Below are 15465 nucleotides of genomic sequence, written 5' to 3' on the forward strand. Positions count from 1 at the left end.
TCACCTTTTCCAGGATTTCCAACACCTCTTCTCTACATACCTCAAAGCCATCCATTCTACTTATTTGTGACTCAGTATTCACATCGACGACAATGCCCTGTTCCTGAGTAAATACTGAAGAAAAGTATTCATTCAGTGTCTCCCCAATCTCTTCCGCCTCCACACGCAACTTCCCACTACTATCCTTGACTGGACCTATTCCTACCCTAGTCATTCTTTTATTCCTAACATACCTATAGAAAGCCTTAGGGTTTTCCCTAATCCTACCAACTAAGGACTTTTCATGTCCCCTCCTTGCTGCTCTTAGTTCTCTCTTCAGATCCTTCCACAGGGCCACACTCCTCCACACACACACACACACACACACACACACAGTGCCACACTCCTCCACACACACACACACAGGGCCACACTCCTCCACACACACACAGGGCCACACTCCTCCACACACACACAGGGCCACACTCCTCCACACACACACACACACACACACACACACACAGGGCCACACTCCTCCACACACACACACACACACACAGGGCCACACTCCTCCACACACACACACACAGGGCCACACTCCTCCACACACACACAGGGCCACACTCCTCCACACACACACACACACACACACACACAGGGCCACACTCCTCCACACACACACACACACACACAGGGCCACACTCCTCCACACATACACACAGGGCCACACTCCTCCACACACACACACACACAGGGCCACACTCCTCCACACACACACACACAGGGCCACACTCCTCCACACACACACACAGGGCCACTCTCCTCCATACACACACACACACAGGGCCACTCTCCTCCACACACACACACACGCACAGAGATCGGGCCACACACCTCCACACACACACACGAGTGATTGGGCCACTCTTGTCCCGTCCCCCCCACACACACACAGTGATTGGGCCACTCTTGTCCCCCCACACACACACAGTGATTGGGCCACTCTTGTCCCCCCCCTCCCACACACACACAGATTGGGCTACTCTCCTGCGCGCGCGCGCGCACACACACACAAACACACAGATTGGGCCACTCTCCTCCCCCCACACACAGTGATTGGGCCACTCTCCTCCACAGACACACAGTGATTGGGCCACTCTCCTCTGCGCGAACACACACACATACAGTGATTGGTCCATGCATCTATACAGCATGGAAACAGACTCTTCACTCTGACTCATCCGACCAGACAGCCCAATTTGACCTCGACTCTATTGCCAGCATTTTAGTTCAAACCCCTCTAAACCCTTAACTGTTCATGTATCCATCCAGATAACTTTCAAATGTTGTAATTGCACCAACGTTCACCACCACCTCGGGCAGCTCATTCCATACAGCATCACCTTCTCTGATGTTATGTATAATGTTTAAGAGAACGCTTTAAACAAAAAAGTGGGGTTGGTGGGAAAGATTTGCAGAAAAATAGTACAATTATTGAGCTGGTTATCATTGTCTAACAGGAATGGAATCCCCCTCCGAACAGATGGGGAGCGTATGTACATTTCCCCAGATGGTACTTTGACTTTGCACAATGTCCAGTTGGAAGATTCTGGGACTTACACCTGCAACGCGTACAGTGGTTCTCACTCAGTCAGTGCCAGTGCTGAATTGACCGTGACATGTGAGTAAATCAGTGCAATTCTGGTCTCCGTCCTATCGGAAAGATGTTGTGAAACTTGAAATGGTCCAGAAAAGATTTACAAGGATGTTGCCAGGGTTGGAGGATTTGAGCTACAGGGAGAGACTGAACAGGCTGGGGCTGTTTTCGCTGGAGCATCAGAGGCTGAGGGGTGACCTTATAGAGGTTTATAAAATCATGAGGGGCAAGGATAGAATAAATAGACAAGTCTTTTCCCTGGGGTGGGGGAGTCCAGAACTAGAGGGCTTAGGTTTAGGGTGAGAGGGGAAATATATAATAGAGATCTAAGGGGCAACTTTTTCACGCAGAGGGTGGTATGTGTATGGAGTGAGCTGCCAGAGGAAGTGGTGGACGCTGGTACAATTGCAACATTTAAAAGGCATTTGGATGTGTATATGAATAGGAAGGGTTTGGAGGGATATGGGCCGGGTGCTGGCAGGTGAGACTAGATTGGATTGGGATATTTGGTCGGCATGGACAGGTTGGACCGAAGGGTCTGTTTCCGTGCTGTACATCCCCATGACTCTATGGTAATAGCTCCAACCACATGGGGTCAATTTCAAAAACACATCACAGTCCTTTTCTCTAAACAGGTCTTTTAGACTGAAGATGCAGAAACAAGTCACAAATGTTAGTTCACCTTTTGCTTAGCTATTAACTGGAGATATTAAATCACAACTGGAAAAAAATCTGAAGGAACAAATTATCTACCTGGTAAAGATGTCCTACTGAAACAGGCTCAGATTCCTATGATGATGGGATATCCAATTCACTCACGTCATAATGTAAATGTGATTTGACAAAGTCAATGTCCGTGTTGAGGATGTGAATTTGAAAAATCATGAGGGGCATGGATAGGATAAATAGACAAAGTCTTTTCCCTTGAGTGGGTGAGTCCAGAACTAAAGGGCATAGGTTTAGGGTGAGAGGGGCAAGATATAAAAGAGACCAAAGGGGCAACTTTTTCATGCAGACGGTGGTATGTGTACGGAATAAGCTGCCAGAGGAAGTGGTGGAGGGTAGTATAATTGCAACATTTAAAAGGCATCTGGATGGATATATCAATAGGGAGGGTGTGGAGGGATATGGGCCGGGTGCTGGAAAATGGGACTAGATTGGGTTGGGATATCTGGTCGGCATGGATGGGTTGGACCGGAGGGTCTTTTCTCTGCTGTACATTTCTATGACTCTATGTTTGGTTAAGAAAGCATGTGGGAGCAGGGGATAATCCCAGCTGATAACTATCATCCACTTCAAAATTACACTTTGACTTTACTCCTCACATAATCCACGCTGTTCCCGATCATAATAATGAATGGTGAACTTTACGTAACTGTGAAATGGACACTGTCGGATAGATCCTGAGGTTTTTGTTACAGTCGGAGGTGTTGTTAACGCGATGGTTTTTTCAGCTCCGGAACCAGAGGTGCAGCTGACAGACCATGAGTCGCAGTGTGTGGATCAGCCAGAACTGGCTAATTGTGATCTGATAGTACAGGCCAATCTCTGTTCCAATCAGTACTATTCCAGCTTCTGCTGTTCGAGCTGCTCAAAGCCACGGTCGGAGGACCAGACACAGGGCTAATGGTGGTGCGCACGGGGAGCAGTGGGTCTCAGGTGATGGGTTTCTCTTTACTCCCTCTCCTATTTCTCTGTTGCTTGGGTAAGCTGATCAGCAAATGTTTTCAGGCAGTCCCTTAGAAGTGATTATCTGGTTGATAATTTAACTAGCTAAAGGAAAGTAGACAGCTGACTGTTACTGTTTCTCCTTTGGCATTGGTGGCCATTTTTCACATGTAAATCGGAGGCCCCTCATTAAAACACACCGTGCATGAGTTAATGATCAAATCATCTGCAATATCCCAAGTATAGACAGGAGAAAAGTAAATGTTTGCATTCCATTTTACCTCATAGCCCTGTCCTCCCATATGCTGGATGGAGGTGGAAATTCAGAACTAGATTGATTTGTGTTACCCCATTATGCCTAAGACCTAAGAGTCAAGATGAATTTTGGTTTGGAAAGTTCCTCAGTTTGGTCTTCCTATTTGTCCAATAGTCTGTACTTGAATGTCAAAGTAGCAACGAAATATATGTGCTCAGCATGAGAACATTTGAAGTTAGGAGCATCATGTAGAGTCAGAAGCTGTTTGAAAACTTACTTTAAGCACAATATGTAGCACAAGAAAAGATCAATCAATCCCTACTTAAGAACAGCAGGAAATGTAGGCCATTCAGGCCCTCAACACTGCTCAGCAATTCACAAAGACCATGGCTAATCGAGGGATTATGACCTGAACTCTATTTCTCAGCCAGTCCCTTGGCTCCCTTATCGATCAGATCTCTAACTCAACCTTAAATATATTTAATGACCCAGCTCTCTCAGGAAGACAATCCTCTTCATATTTGTCCTGACAAACCCTACAATCTTGGGCTCAACCTCATTTTTATAAAACCCCACCAAGTTTCAACCAACCTGACCTTTCTTCAGAAGACTACTCCTACTTGGAGTTGCACTCCTCTGGTCTTTTTCCTGAGCTGTGTGATTTCACAAATCTGTGAAACTTCATGAATTAAAACAGTTCTGAAACCACAAATCCATCAGCATTTGAAACAGAGTTCTGTCAATGTATAAAATATGATTCATGTTCTTTTCCTTTATGAAGCTATTTCCCACATTTTTGCTTTTCTTCCTTGTGCTCATTTCCAGGGGACAAAACAGAGTTCTGCTCATCCCAGAGTTTTCAATTAGTCATTGTAGGGAATTGCCTGAAAATGCCCTCTTTCCTTTGACTTGATGCCTCTCCTAGATACGCTCAAGTGTTTTTGCTTTATCCAGCTGTACTAACACCATTTCGTTTATGAACGATGCTGATGTGTTTTATAAAGTGCTTCCTTATGGGCTTTCTTTCTCAAATTAATTTAAACAATTCTCCTGATGACCTGCTGTAAGTTTTAACTCAGCCTCTGCATGACAAGTCTAAAATGAAACTTGGTTCTGAAATATGGTTTGCAAAGTACAACTTCTAATGAGTAGTGTTCATTTATGAGAATAATGAGTAGATTATTTCTAAATTACACATTACTGAGCAAAAGCTAGAGGACAATACTGATGTGTCTTTCCATGTGACTAAAAATGTTCAACATCTCAGTGAAGACAGTATAACTGTCCGACAATGCCATGCTTTATTTGCGTAACAATAAGATGCAGCAAGTTTCCTCTCCAGGCACATTTCAATTCCGAGCTTTAGAAGAAGCTGTTTTAAAACAGCAGTTTCGAACATAATTGTGATTTCCCTGTCTATCCTTAGAGCAGGAGCCCTGACTCAGAGCAGCCAATACAGTCAACCTGGAACATAGAAAAGTACAGCACAGAATAGGCCCTTTGGCCCACAATGTTGTGCTGAGATTTAATCCTAATGTAAAATATAGTAACAACCTATGCACCCCTTAACTCACTGCTATCCATGTGCATATCCAGCAGTCACTTAAATGTCCCCAATGACTCTGCTTCCACCCCCACCGCTAGCAACGCATTCCTTGCATTCATAACTCTGTGTAAAGAACCTATCTCTGACGTCTCCTCTATGCCTTCCTCCTAATATCTTCTCGTACCAGTCAATCCTGCCCTGGGGAAAAGTCTTTGGCTATTGATTCTATCTATTCATCTCATTATTTTGTACACCTCAATCAGGTCTCCTCTCTTCCTCCTTCTCTCCAGAGAGAAAAGTCCGAGCTTATTCAATTTTTCTTCATAAGGCAAGCCCTCCAGTCCAGGCAGCATCCTGGTAAACCTTCTTTGCACCCTCTCCAAAGCCTCTATATATTACCTATAGTAGGGTGACCAGAACTGGACACAATATTCCAGTGTGGTCTCACCGGGGACTTGTAGAGCTTCAGCAAAACCTCACGGCTCTTAAACTCGATCCCCCTGTTAATGAAAGCCAAAACACCTTAAGCTTTCTTAATAACCCTATCCACTTGTACTCTTTCCGCCCCCCCCCCACCCCACCTCGATAGTAACTTAATTCCAATTATGCTATATACCGCAAATGAACCAATGCAGACAGAACTGTGGTTGTAAGGGCAAACCATAATTAAAAAAAACACTAATCCATTTACATTTGTTACTTAACATTCTTAAGTAGGGGGAGTTATCTGATCTGAATCTATACGGGTTTGATTTGTAAAACACGATGCATTGCTGGCTGAAGGTCCAGAACTGGACAGAGTCCTGCAGCTATGCTTAAGCTAGTACTATCTAACTCTTTCCTAATTTGGTTTTTATATCCTACCCCTCTAAGAATCCAAGGGTTTTAAAACAGCCTCATCAACTTCTCCAAAGGCTTCACATACCTGACTCCCCACGCGATCCCTGTTCCTGTGGCCATTTTAAAACTGTAGTTTTTGTTATCTCATGTTTTTCCCTTCAAAATGCATCACTTCCTAACTACATGACCATCTCACTGATCTACAAAGTGCAAAGTGCACTTCATAGCTGCAGATCAATCCAACATTAATCTTGAACTAATGCTATTGTTTAAGACCATGAGAAATAGGAATAGGAGGATAATTCTCGAGCCTGCTCCACCATTTAGTACGATCATGACGGATGTCCACTTTCCTGCCTCATGACCCTCGATTCCTTGACTGATCAAGAATCTGTCTTAGCCTTAAATATACACAAGGTCTCTAGCCCCACGTCTCTCTGTGGCAAGGAGTTCCAAAGACTCTCAACCCTCAGAAGAAATTCTGCTTCATCTCAGTCTTAAGTTGGTGCACCTTAACGCTGAGACGAGTCCTCTGGTTGTCGACTCTCCCATTAGGGGAAATGTCCCCTCAGCATTTATCCTGTCAAGCCCCTTAAGCCCTTAAGAATCCTATATGAGAATCACCCTTCATTGTTCTACCTTCCAATGACTAGAGTCTCAATCTACTTAACCTTTGCTCAGAACACAATCCCTCCAGACTTGGGATCCTTCTCTGAATGGCCTCCAATGAAATTATATCTTCCTTAAATAAGGGGACCTAAATTGCTGACAGTACTCCAGATGTGGTCTCACCACTACCTTGTGTAGTTGCACTAAGACTTCCCTACTTTAATACTCCAACTCCTTGAAATAAGGGCCAGCATTTCATTCGCCTTCCTGATTCCCTCCTGCACCTGTATGCTAGCTTTGTGTTTTGTATACAAGTCACCTCAAGTCCCTATGTGTGGCAGTTTGCTGCAGGTTTTCTCCATTTGAATAATACTGTTCTTTTGTTCTCCCTTCCAAAATCAACAACTTCACGTTTGTGAACATTTTCATCTTTTTGCCACTTATGAACCTAACTCTAAACTGCTCACATCCCTCTCACAACTCGACTTTCCATCTGTTATTGTCATCTACAAATTTGGCTACAATACATTCACTCCTTTCCTCTAAGTCATTAATATATATTGTGAACAGTTGCGGTCCCAACCCTAATCCCTACGGAACCCTTTGCTAACATTTGTCCCCTTTATTTGCTTTTTTTCTTTCAACTTGATACACTCCAAAACTTCCTTAGTTAGCCATTGTTGGGTTATCCCTCCCAGAATCTTTCCTCCTTATTGGGATGTATTTTTGCTGAGAATCAAGAACCAGCTTAAACATAATATGCTGAGTATTGCCCACTATTCCTGATAATGTATCTGCCGAGTTCAATTTTGTCAACTCTATCCTCAATTTATTACAATTCCCTTTACTCTCCACTCACTCTGAAACAATATTTAAATTTGCCGTGTTATGATCACTACTTCGTAGAGGATCTTTTACACTAAGGTCATTTATTAAACACGCCTGATTACCCATTACCAGATCCAAGGTAGCCTGATTGGCTTCATGACACATTGCTCTCGGAAACTATGAGAAAGTGAGGACTGCAGATGCTGGAGATCAGAGTCAAAGAGTGTGGTGCTGGAAATGCACAGCCGGTCAAGCAGCATCTAAGGAGCCGGAGAATTGATGTTTAGGGCATAATCAACGATCTTGAAGGGCTCATACCTAAAATGTCAATTCTCCTGCTCCTCAGATGTTGCCTGACCTGCTGTGCTTTTCCAGCAACACTCAACTCTGATCTCCAGCATCTGCAGTCCTCACGTTCTCCTAGTTGATTATAACCTTACTGCAAAGCCTCTTCCAAGGATACTTACCTTGAAGAAGTTCTCCTCCTCTATGTTCCTGAAGGGCTGATCCCCAAAACGTCAACTCTCCTCGGATGCTGCCTGACCGGCTGTGCTTTTCCAGCACCACACTCTTCGATTCCAGAACGCTATCCCCTATATACTCAAGTTCATCATCATAGATTTAATCAAATTGAAAAGGATAGCTATCAACAAGATGATTAAAGTCATTCAATTAGTCATTTTTCCTACAAAGTGGTTGCTCTTTAGGTACATGACTCCTGTCTTAGGCTCATACAGCATGGAAACAGTCCCCTCAATCCAACCAGTCCATGCCGAACAAAATCCCAAACTAAACTAGTCCCACCTGCCTGCTTCTGACCCATTTCCCTCCAAACCTTTCCTATTCATGTACTTATCCAAAGATCTTTTAAACATTGTAACTATGCCCACATCCACCACTTCCTCAGGAATGCAAACCACCCTCTGTAAAGAATTTGCCCTTCATGTCTTAGGGAAAAAACAACTACCATCAACTCTACCTATACCTCTCATTATCTTATAAACTTCTATCAGGTCATCGCTCAACCTTCTATGCTCCAGTGAAAAAAGTCCCAGCCTTTCTCTATAACTGAAACCTTCCATATTTGACAACATCCTGGTAACTCTCTTCTGAATACTCTCCAGCTTAATACCCTTCCTATAACTGGGTGACCAGAACTGGACACAGTATTCCAGAGAGGCCTCACCAATGTCCTGTACAATCTTAACCTGACGTCCTAACTCCTATACTCACAGGATTGAGCAATGAAAGCAAGTGTGCTAAGTGCCTTTTTTAACAAGCCTTTGTGTCACATATAGACAGGGTTATGTACCTGAATCCCTAGGTCCTTCTGTTCTACAATGCTACCCAAGAGGCTACCATTAAAAGTCCTACCTGTGTTTGTTTGTACCAAAATGTTCTTTCCCTTGCTGTTTTTTTTAAAGCTCCACTCAAATGGATTCTACATCAGCCAAGCCTTGATCATCTCTCACAACTGTCCTCACTTCATTCCATCTCTTATTAAGAAGTGCTACTCAATTTTTACTTGTAATCATATTTCCATAATGATGGAGCGGTGCTCCGAACGCTAGTGCTTCCAAATAAACCTGTTGGACTATAACCTGATGTTTTAACTTTGTCTACCCCAGTTCAGCACCGGCACCTCCATGTCATATTTCTATAATGGCTGAGATCATATCCATTTTTGTCAACTTGTGCCATCAGTTCATCTGCCTTATTTCGAATGCTTAAAGGATGAAGATACAAAGTGTTTAGCCTTGTCTTTTAGCCATTTTTAATTATCCTAACTTTTCTTTGTACTTTAGCCCTATTTACCTATCGCCCTTGATTACCATTTCTACATTTTGCGTTTATTACTGTCCTTGACACAGTGCTCAGATTCCGATCCCCCTGCCATTTTAATTTAAATCCTCTTCATTAGCAAATGATCATCATATGACATTAGTCCCGGTCCTGCCTAGACGTAACCTATCTACTCCCTCTCTGCCTATGCAGCTATGGCCTGCAGTGTGACCACCTCTCTATACATACTATCCACAATTTTGTTAGCTTTGTAGATGCTCCAGTATCCCCACCCACGAATTCAGCTCAGAAATCAGAACTTCCAGGAGTTGCAGCTGGAGAAACGTCCTCCACACGTGCTGGTCCTGGAGCCCGGGACCTTTGTCATTTGTACATTCATAGAAGAAAATTGTTAATATAGAAAATATGATTTTCAAAGATTCGGAACTTGGTTCCACAACATGTATTTACATTCAGATTTTATTTTTATGTAAGATCACTTGTGCTTTTAAAAGCTAAATGTCAGCAGTTGTATAAACCTAGTAAATTATCAGATATATTTACCATTAAATGGCCCTACCATTTAATGCACTGTCACTTCTTTGAACAAGTGTCAAGTGGTTAGCTTTGTACATAATGCTCACTATTCTACCCAAGAACAAAAGAATACTACAGCAGTGGAACAGGCCCTTTGGCCTTCCAAGCCTGTGTGGATACATTTTGCTCATTCATTCTAAAACTGTCTTCACTTACAGGATCTGTATCCCTCTATTTCCTTCCTATTTATATATTGGTCCAGGTGCTTCTTGAATGCTGCTATTGTGTCTGCTTCCACCACCATCTCTGGCAGTAAGTTCCAGACACTTACCACCCTTTATGTGAAAAATGTACCTCACACATCTCTTTTAAACTCCCTTTGCGCCTTCAACCTGTGTCCCCTAGTAATTGACTCTTCCACCCTGGGAAAATTCCTCATACTTTCCACTTTCTCCATGCCATTCACAACCTTATAAACTTCTTTTAGGTCATCCCTCAATCTCCTGCATTGCAGTGAAACAGTCCACTCAACCTTCCTTCATTGCTAAAATCCCCTGTATCAGGCAACATCCTAGTAAACCTTTTATGTTCCCTCTCCAAAGCATCCACATTCTTCTGCCATTTGAAAACATCAAAAAAAGGCATTAAATATGATCCATTCTCTAACCACTGTGTATTTCTGTCAAAGAAGGTCACCATATTACCTACTTTCCACTTAACCAGAATCTCATTTTTATGAAGATAATCTTCATAATACATTTCTGCAAACAGCATGTCAATGAATTAAACAATTCATATCGAACTAATGTCCTTTTTATGTTTACACACTGACAAAATACAATAAACTATTGATTGTAGGAAATTAAAAAAACACTTCCTTGCTACTGAAATAAAGTGAGATGTGAAAACATAAAAAAAACCCCACTAAATATGATCCATTCTCTAATTATCACTTATTTCTGTTAAGATTATAAATCTCTAGTGTAAATGTCTATTTATTACAAGTGATTGCAGGGATCATACAAGTCAAAAAAAGAGGAAACCTGCTGAACTCTCAAGTGAGAGTTTCAGAAATCACCCAGAAGCAGGGAGTACCATTGGATATCAGTCCTAGCCCTGTCCAGATGTAACTCCTCCAGTTTGTACTGGTCCCATTTCCCCCAGAACTGGTCCCAATGTCCCAGGAATCTGAAACCTACCCCCCACCCCTGTACCATCTTATCATTGACATATTCATCCAATGCATCTTATTTATACTCCAATATATGGCACAGGTAGTAATTCTGAGATCACAACCTTTGAGGTCCGAGAGTTCACTGTCATTCCCTATATTCTCCTTTTAGGATTGCATCATTTTTTTTAAAAGCCTTCGTCATTTATACCCATTTGTACCATAACCACCAGTTGCTCACCTTCCCACACAGAACAAGAGGAGCACATCACAGCCTTGAGCTGTCCTACTAGGACTTAAAACCCTTTGAATTAAACTTTTGAAAGCTCATAAAATAATTTCAATTACTTCAGCATTTTTCCTTAGACTTCACTACAACAGAATACAGCCCTTATGAAGTTAAAAACCACAAAATAAAGACTTTACAAATTATAAGCAATTGGATGGTACAAATATTCACAGTCTGTACTGATCTAATAAGCAGTATCCACTTGCCCTGTGTCACTCTTGAATCCTTTTGTCACCTCAGGAGCTCTGCCTCTGGATTGAGAGACGGTAATGCTGGGCTGCTCCTGTGAAAGATTTCCTGAGGCTCTGCTCAGCTGCTCCTTGCCAGATTCATGCACTGACGACCATCCCTCCACCCTGTGCTCTGTAAAGTAAGAATTCCTCAATGTCGCTCAATCCCCTTATGAACCAAATTCCCTATGATCTTACATTTACATTAAAGAGCAGAAGTGCACACCAGTGAGAGTACAGGAGGGACTGATCTCCTCTTCCTTCTCTTGCATAACTCCAATTACACTCTAATGCAACAGAGCAGTACTCCTGTTTGTCAGCATCTTTCTTTTAACCCAACCTTTGCTTTGTTTGTTGTGAGAATACAGAAAACACATCGACAGAACAACTAAATGCACCAAAAAATAGGTTAACAGCCTGTGGAACCACATCGTTGACAATGCAGTTTTAAAATGACATTAATTTCCACTACTGCATATTTCTCCCCTATGTGTGTTAGAGGCTACGCCTGATGTAGGGTGACTGATATCAGGGGTTCAGTGTTGATGCAGGTTTTCTGCGGGGATAAACAATAGACACTATTTGTTGCAAAGGCACTTCTGACGAAGTGTTATCCTCTCTACTGTAGGTCCATTTTATTGGCAGTAGTATGTAAAGTTGTACTGGAGGATATGGAGAATGCTACTCGACTGATGTTTGTAAATTCAGTTCCAGAGAAAATGACCAGCGTACCTTTGACTATACAAGCAGTCAATCTCACCCTTTTATTATCCAAAGCTGTACTCTTTTAAACTATTGATATGTATAATAGTTTTAGAATGACAAGTTACTGAACATTCATATGAAAACTGTTAATATACAAAATATGATTTTCAAAGATTCTGAACATTGTGATTTCCAAAGGTGCGTTGTAAGATGTATCTGCATTCAGACTTTATTTTTATGTTAAAAGACTGGTACTTTTAAAAGCTAAATAACAGCATGTTGGATAAACTTAGTAAATAATCAGATATATTTCCAGCTGACCCTATGTTTAATGCACTATCACTCTTTTGAACAGGTGCCAAGTTCTGTACATAATATGAATACTCAAATCCACCTACTTTCCCTTTAACCAGAATCAAATTTTTTTATGAAGATGATTATTGATGTAAAAAATGTATATTGTGCGTTTATTAATACATTTCTGCAAATAGCATGTGTTAATAAATTAAATAATGCGAATTGAACTACTGGCCTTTTTATATTTACACTGACTTACAAAATACAACAAACTACCAATTGCAGGAAATTTTTTAAAAAGTTGCATTGTTAACAGAATCTCTTGTAGAAGGTGCACTTTGATTTTTTAAAAATATAATGTGCAACATCTATTCGATTTGCGCCAACAAATGGGTGCTTCTGAGTACTACAGTTCCTTTTAGGATGAATCATGCCTTTTCTTGACAGCACTGAAAGTTTTCTTGCAACATTCCAGTCTTATTTTACACCCCTGTTCTGGAGAATATGACACTATTTTCAAGGCTTCTTTAAGTTTTTGTTTTATTTACACTTTGAATCCACATATACCCAGTTTGGAATATCGTCTGAAAATGTCCTGCTAATCCTGTTGGAAAGCTGTTTAATGTTATACTTGGGACCCATCTGCAGAAAATACCTACTTAACGCATGGTGTCAAAACACTTCCTTGCTACTGAAATATAATATTAAGTTGTGATGTGAGAACATCAAAAAGCACTTTCCAAATATGATCCATTCTCTAACCACCATTTATTTCTGTTAAAGATTATAAATCTCCAGTATAAATTTATTTCTTTATTACAAGTGATTGTAAGGCTCATACAAGTCAAAATTAAAATAAAACTAAAGAAAACCCTGCTGAATTTGCAAGTGAGATGCAGAACAGCTATACCCAGAAAGTGATGGGGGTGGGAGGGTTCTCACTGATCACCAGAGAAAGGGAAGGAAGGAGGTTGGAAACGTGAATACAATTTGTTACCAACAAAGATTAACTACATTGTGCAAATCCATTTCAACAATTACAGCAATCCAACCTGACTGTCTTAAAAACCCCAAACCTCAAAATAGTAAGGAAAACAAAGAGAAGTTTCAGCATAACAACAAATTAAAATCTTGCTCAACAGAACATAAAAGGTTGATCATGGTTTACGCAGACCATAACAATACTCTTAAAAATATTTAACTGCTGCATACTAGTGATTTATAATTGGTCATCTGTTCGAGCAAGTGTACTACTCACACCAGAATGATCTGTGGCAAGGTCCAACTAAAAGATCACATTTACTCCAATTACTTACATTCAAATCAGCAATAAACCATTCTTTATATACATTTCGTACAACCAGCCGGTGTTTTACCTTTGGCAAGATTACTTACAGCTCAATTTCCATAACTATTTAAAATATATATACTAATGCATAAAAATAAAGATTTTGGCATTGATTTATCCAAGTTGGAAGCTCCATCCAACACTAGTGAACTGCAGTATCATTCTGCAGCCTCACCACAGAACAACAACACAACTGTAGGTAGGAAGAGTTTAGAGACAAGCAGCTGCTCCCCTACACTTGTACCATTAAAAGGACCAGTACTTTTCCAAGGCAGACACCAGACATGGCCCTTTGATCATTGCACCTTACCAGATGTTTCAGTCCAGCCTAGCATCAGGTTTCTAATGGTTTTCAGAGACTGCTGAAGCAGTTCGTCATGCCCATTATCAATACTGAGCACTTTGCACACACACCAAAGGAAAACAAAAAAAAAACTGATCCCTGCTCAAAGTTCAATCTCAAAGGTTTTCTGTAAGTCACTAGAGAATGGATTAGTTGGAGAAGGTGTGGCCCGTTGCTTTGATTTACATTCCAGTGCATTCCACTGAGCTTCAAATGCATCAATTCCTGGTATGCCAGCTGCTGCCATCTGAACACTTTTAGTTTCTGTTGTCCACGTGTCACTTTCTGCTCCGTTGAAAGCTGCCAAGCCGTTGATTTGCTGGCCAGGTTTAAAGTAAGGGTTAGCATTTGCAGTGACCCCCATCATGCCACCTTCAATTTGTGGAAACATGTTTTGTTTCGACTGCGTGTGAGTAACCGGAGGATGACCCGCAGTGCCAAAGACATTAGCCACCATCTGAGAAGGGGTGATTCCAACCACAGGCACACTTGGAGCTTGATACGGTGCCCCATTGGTGACCCCGAGATTATACGGCTGAGCAGAAACAAACGTAGGTTGCATCTGAGGCTGTGCACCAGCTGGTGCCGCATGTGGGCTAACAAAGGTGTTGGCCTTAAAGGATAGTGGGGCTGGTGGCACAACCACTGATGGCTGTGGCTGTGAAGATGGTAGCACGCGGACACTTTTTGATACTTCCTCAAGCCAGCGGTCAGCTTCCGAAGGTGTGCGATTGTGACCAGGCTGAAATTGGGCCGTCACCGGAGCAGTTGATCCCCAATCTGTGCCTGGTTAAAACAAGGAAGAACGTATTTAAAGACACTCTGATCAATGAACCAGTTACTCAAACAAACTAAAGACAAGAGAAAGGAAGTTGTCTGGTTAACTTTAAAAAGAGAACAGTGACTCTTAGTTGAAGGTGGCACTTGGGGTTTTACTGTTTTGCAAGACACCAATGTCAGAGGTTCATCTGCAACTTAGTCTTCACATCTTTGGAGGAAGGAAATAAAGTACTGTTATTAAATATTATAAATAATCAAGGGAAGAGCAAAGTTGGTATCCTCCTTCAAGTGCATCTGTTACTCAGTAAACACGTGAGCAGAAAGCTAGTACAGGCCCTTGGAACCTGTCCCATTGACCTTCATTGAGACCATGGCTGACCTGTGATCCAACTCCATCTACTCACACATTTTTAGGGCAGCTCAGTAGTTAGCACTGTTGCCTCACAGCACTAGGAACCTGGGTCTGATTCCACCCTCGGGCAATTGTGTGTGGAGTTTTCACATGCTCCCCAATGTCTGCATGGGTTTCTTCCCACTGTCCACAATGAGTAGGTTAAGTGGATTGGCCATGGGAAATGCAGGGTTACAGGGGTATGGTGG

At 41.9% G+C, this 15465-nt stretch overlaps 2 protein-coding genes across 13 annotated transcripts in view; one reads left to right on the top strand and one right to left on the bottom strand.

Moving 5' to 3' along the window:
* The window catches only part of paplna (papilin a, proteoglycan-like sulfated glycoprotein), a 133507-nt gene extending 120886 nt beyond the window's left edge, over positions 1-12621 (top strand). For 4 of the 5 annotated variants that reach the window (XM_087990190.1, XM_087990191.1, XM_087990194.1 and 1 more), the window contains 3 exons: positions 1500-1660; positions 3091-3295; positions 12021-12621. In XM_087990190.1, the coding sequence (XP_087846316.1) occupies positions 1500-1660; positions 3091-3263 (334 nt within the window). In that variant the 3' untranslated portion in view covers positions 3264-3295; positions 12021-12621. The remainder of the gene's footprint in view (positions 1-1499; positions 1661-3090; positions 3296-12020) is intronic. The other variant, XM_087990192.1, reaches the window with a different exon arrangement.
* Positions 12622-13143: 522 nt separating this feature from the next.
* Positions 13144-15465, bottom strand: part of numb (NUMB endocytic adaptor protein) — a 216142-nt gene continuing 213820 nt past the window's right edge. For all 8 annotated transcript variants that reach the window (XM_087990200.1, XM_087990201.1, XM_087990195.1 and 5 more), the window contains one exon: positions 13144-14871. In XM_087990200.1, the coding sequence (XP_087846326.1) occupies positions 14189-14871 (683 nt within the window). In that variant the 3' untranslated portion in view covers positions 13144-14188. The remainder of the gene's footprint in view (positions 14872-15465) is intronic.

This window comes from Chiloscyllium plagiosum, unplaced genomic scaffold (assembly GCF_037043375.1).
Source record: "Chiloscyllium plagiosum isolate Xiang-an unplaced genomic scaffold, Cpla_swu_hap1 HiC_scaffold_8, whole genome shotgun sequence".
NCBI classification, from domain to species: domain Eukaryota; kingdom Metazoa; phylum Chordata; class Chondrichthyes; order Orectolobiformes; family Hemiscylliidae; genus Chiloscyllium; species Chiloscyllium plagiosum.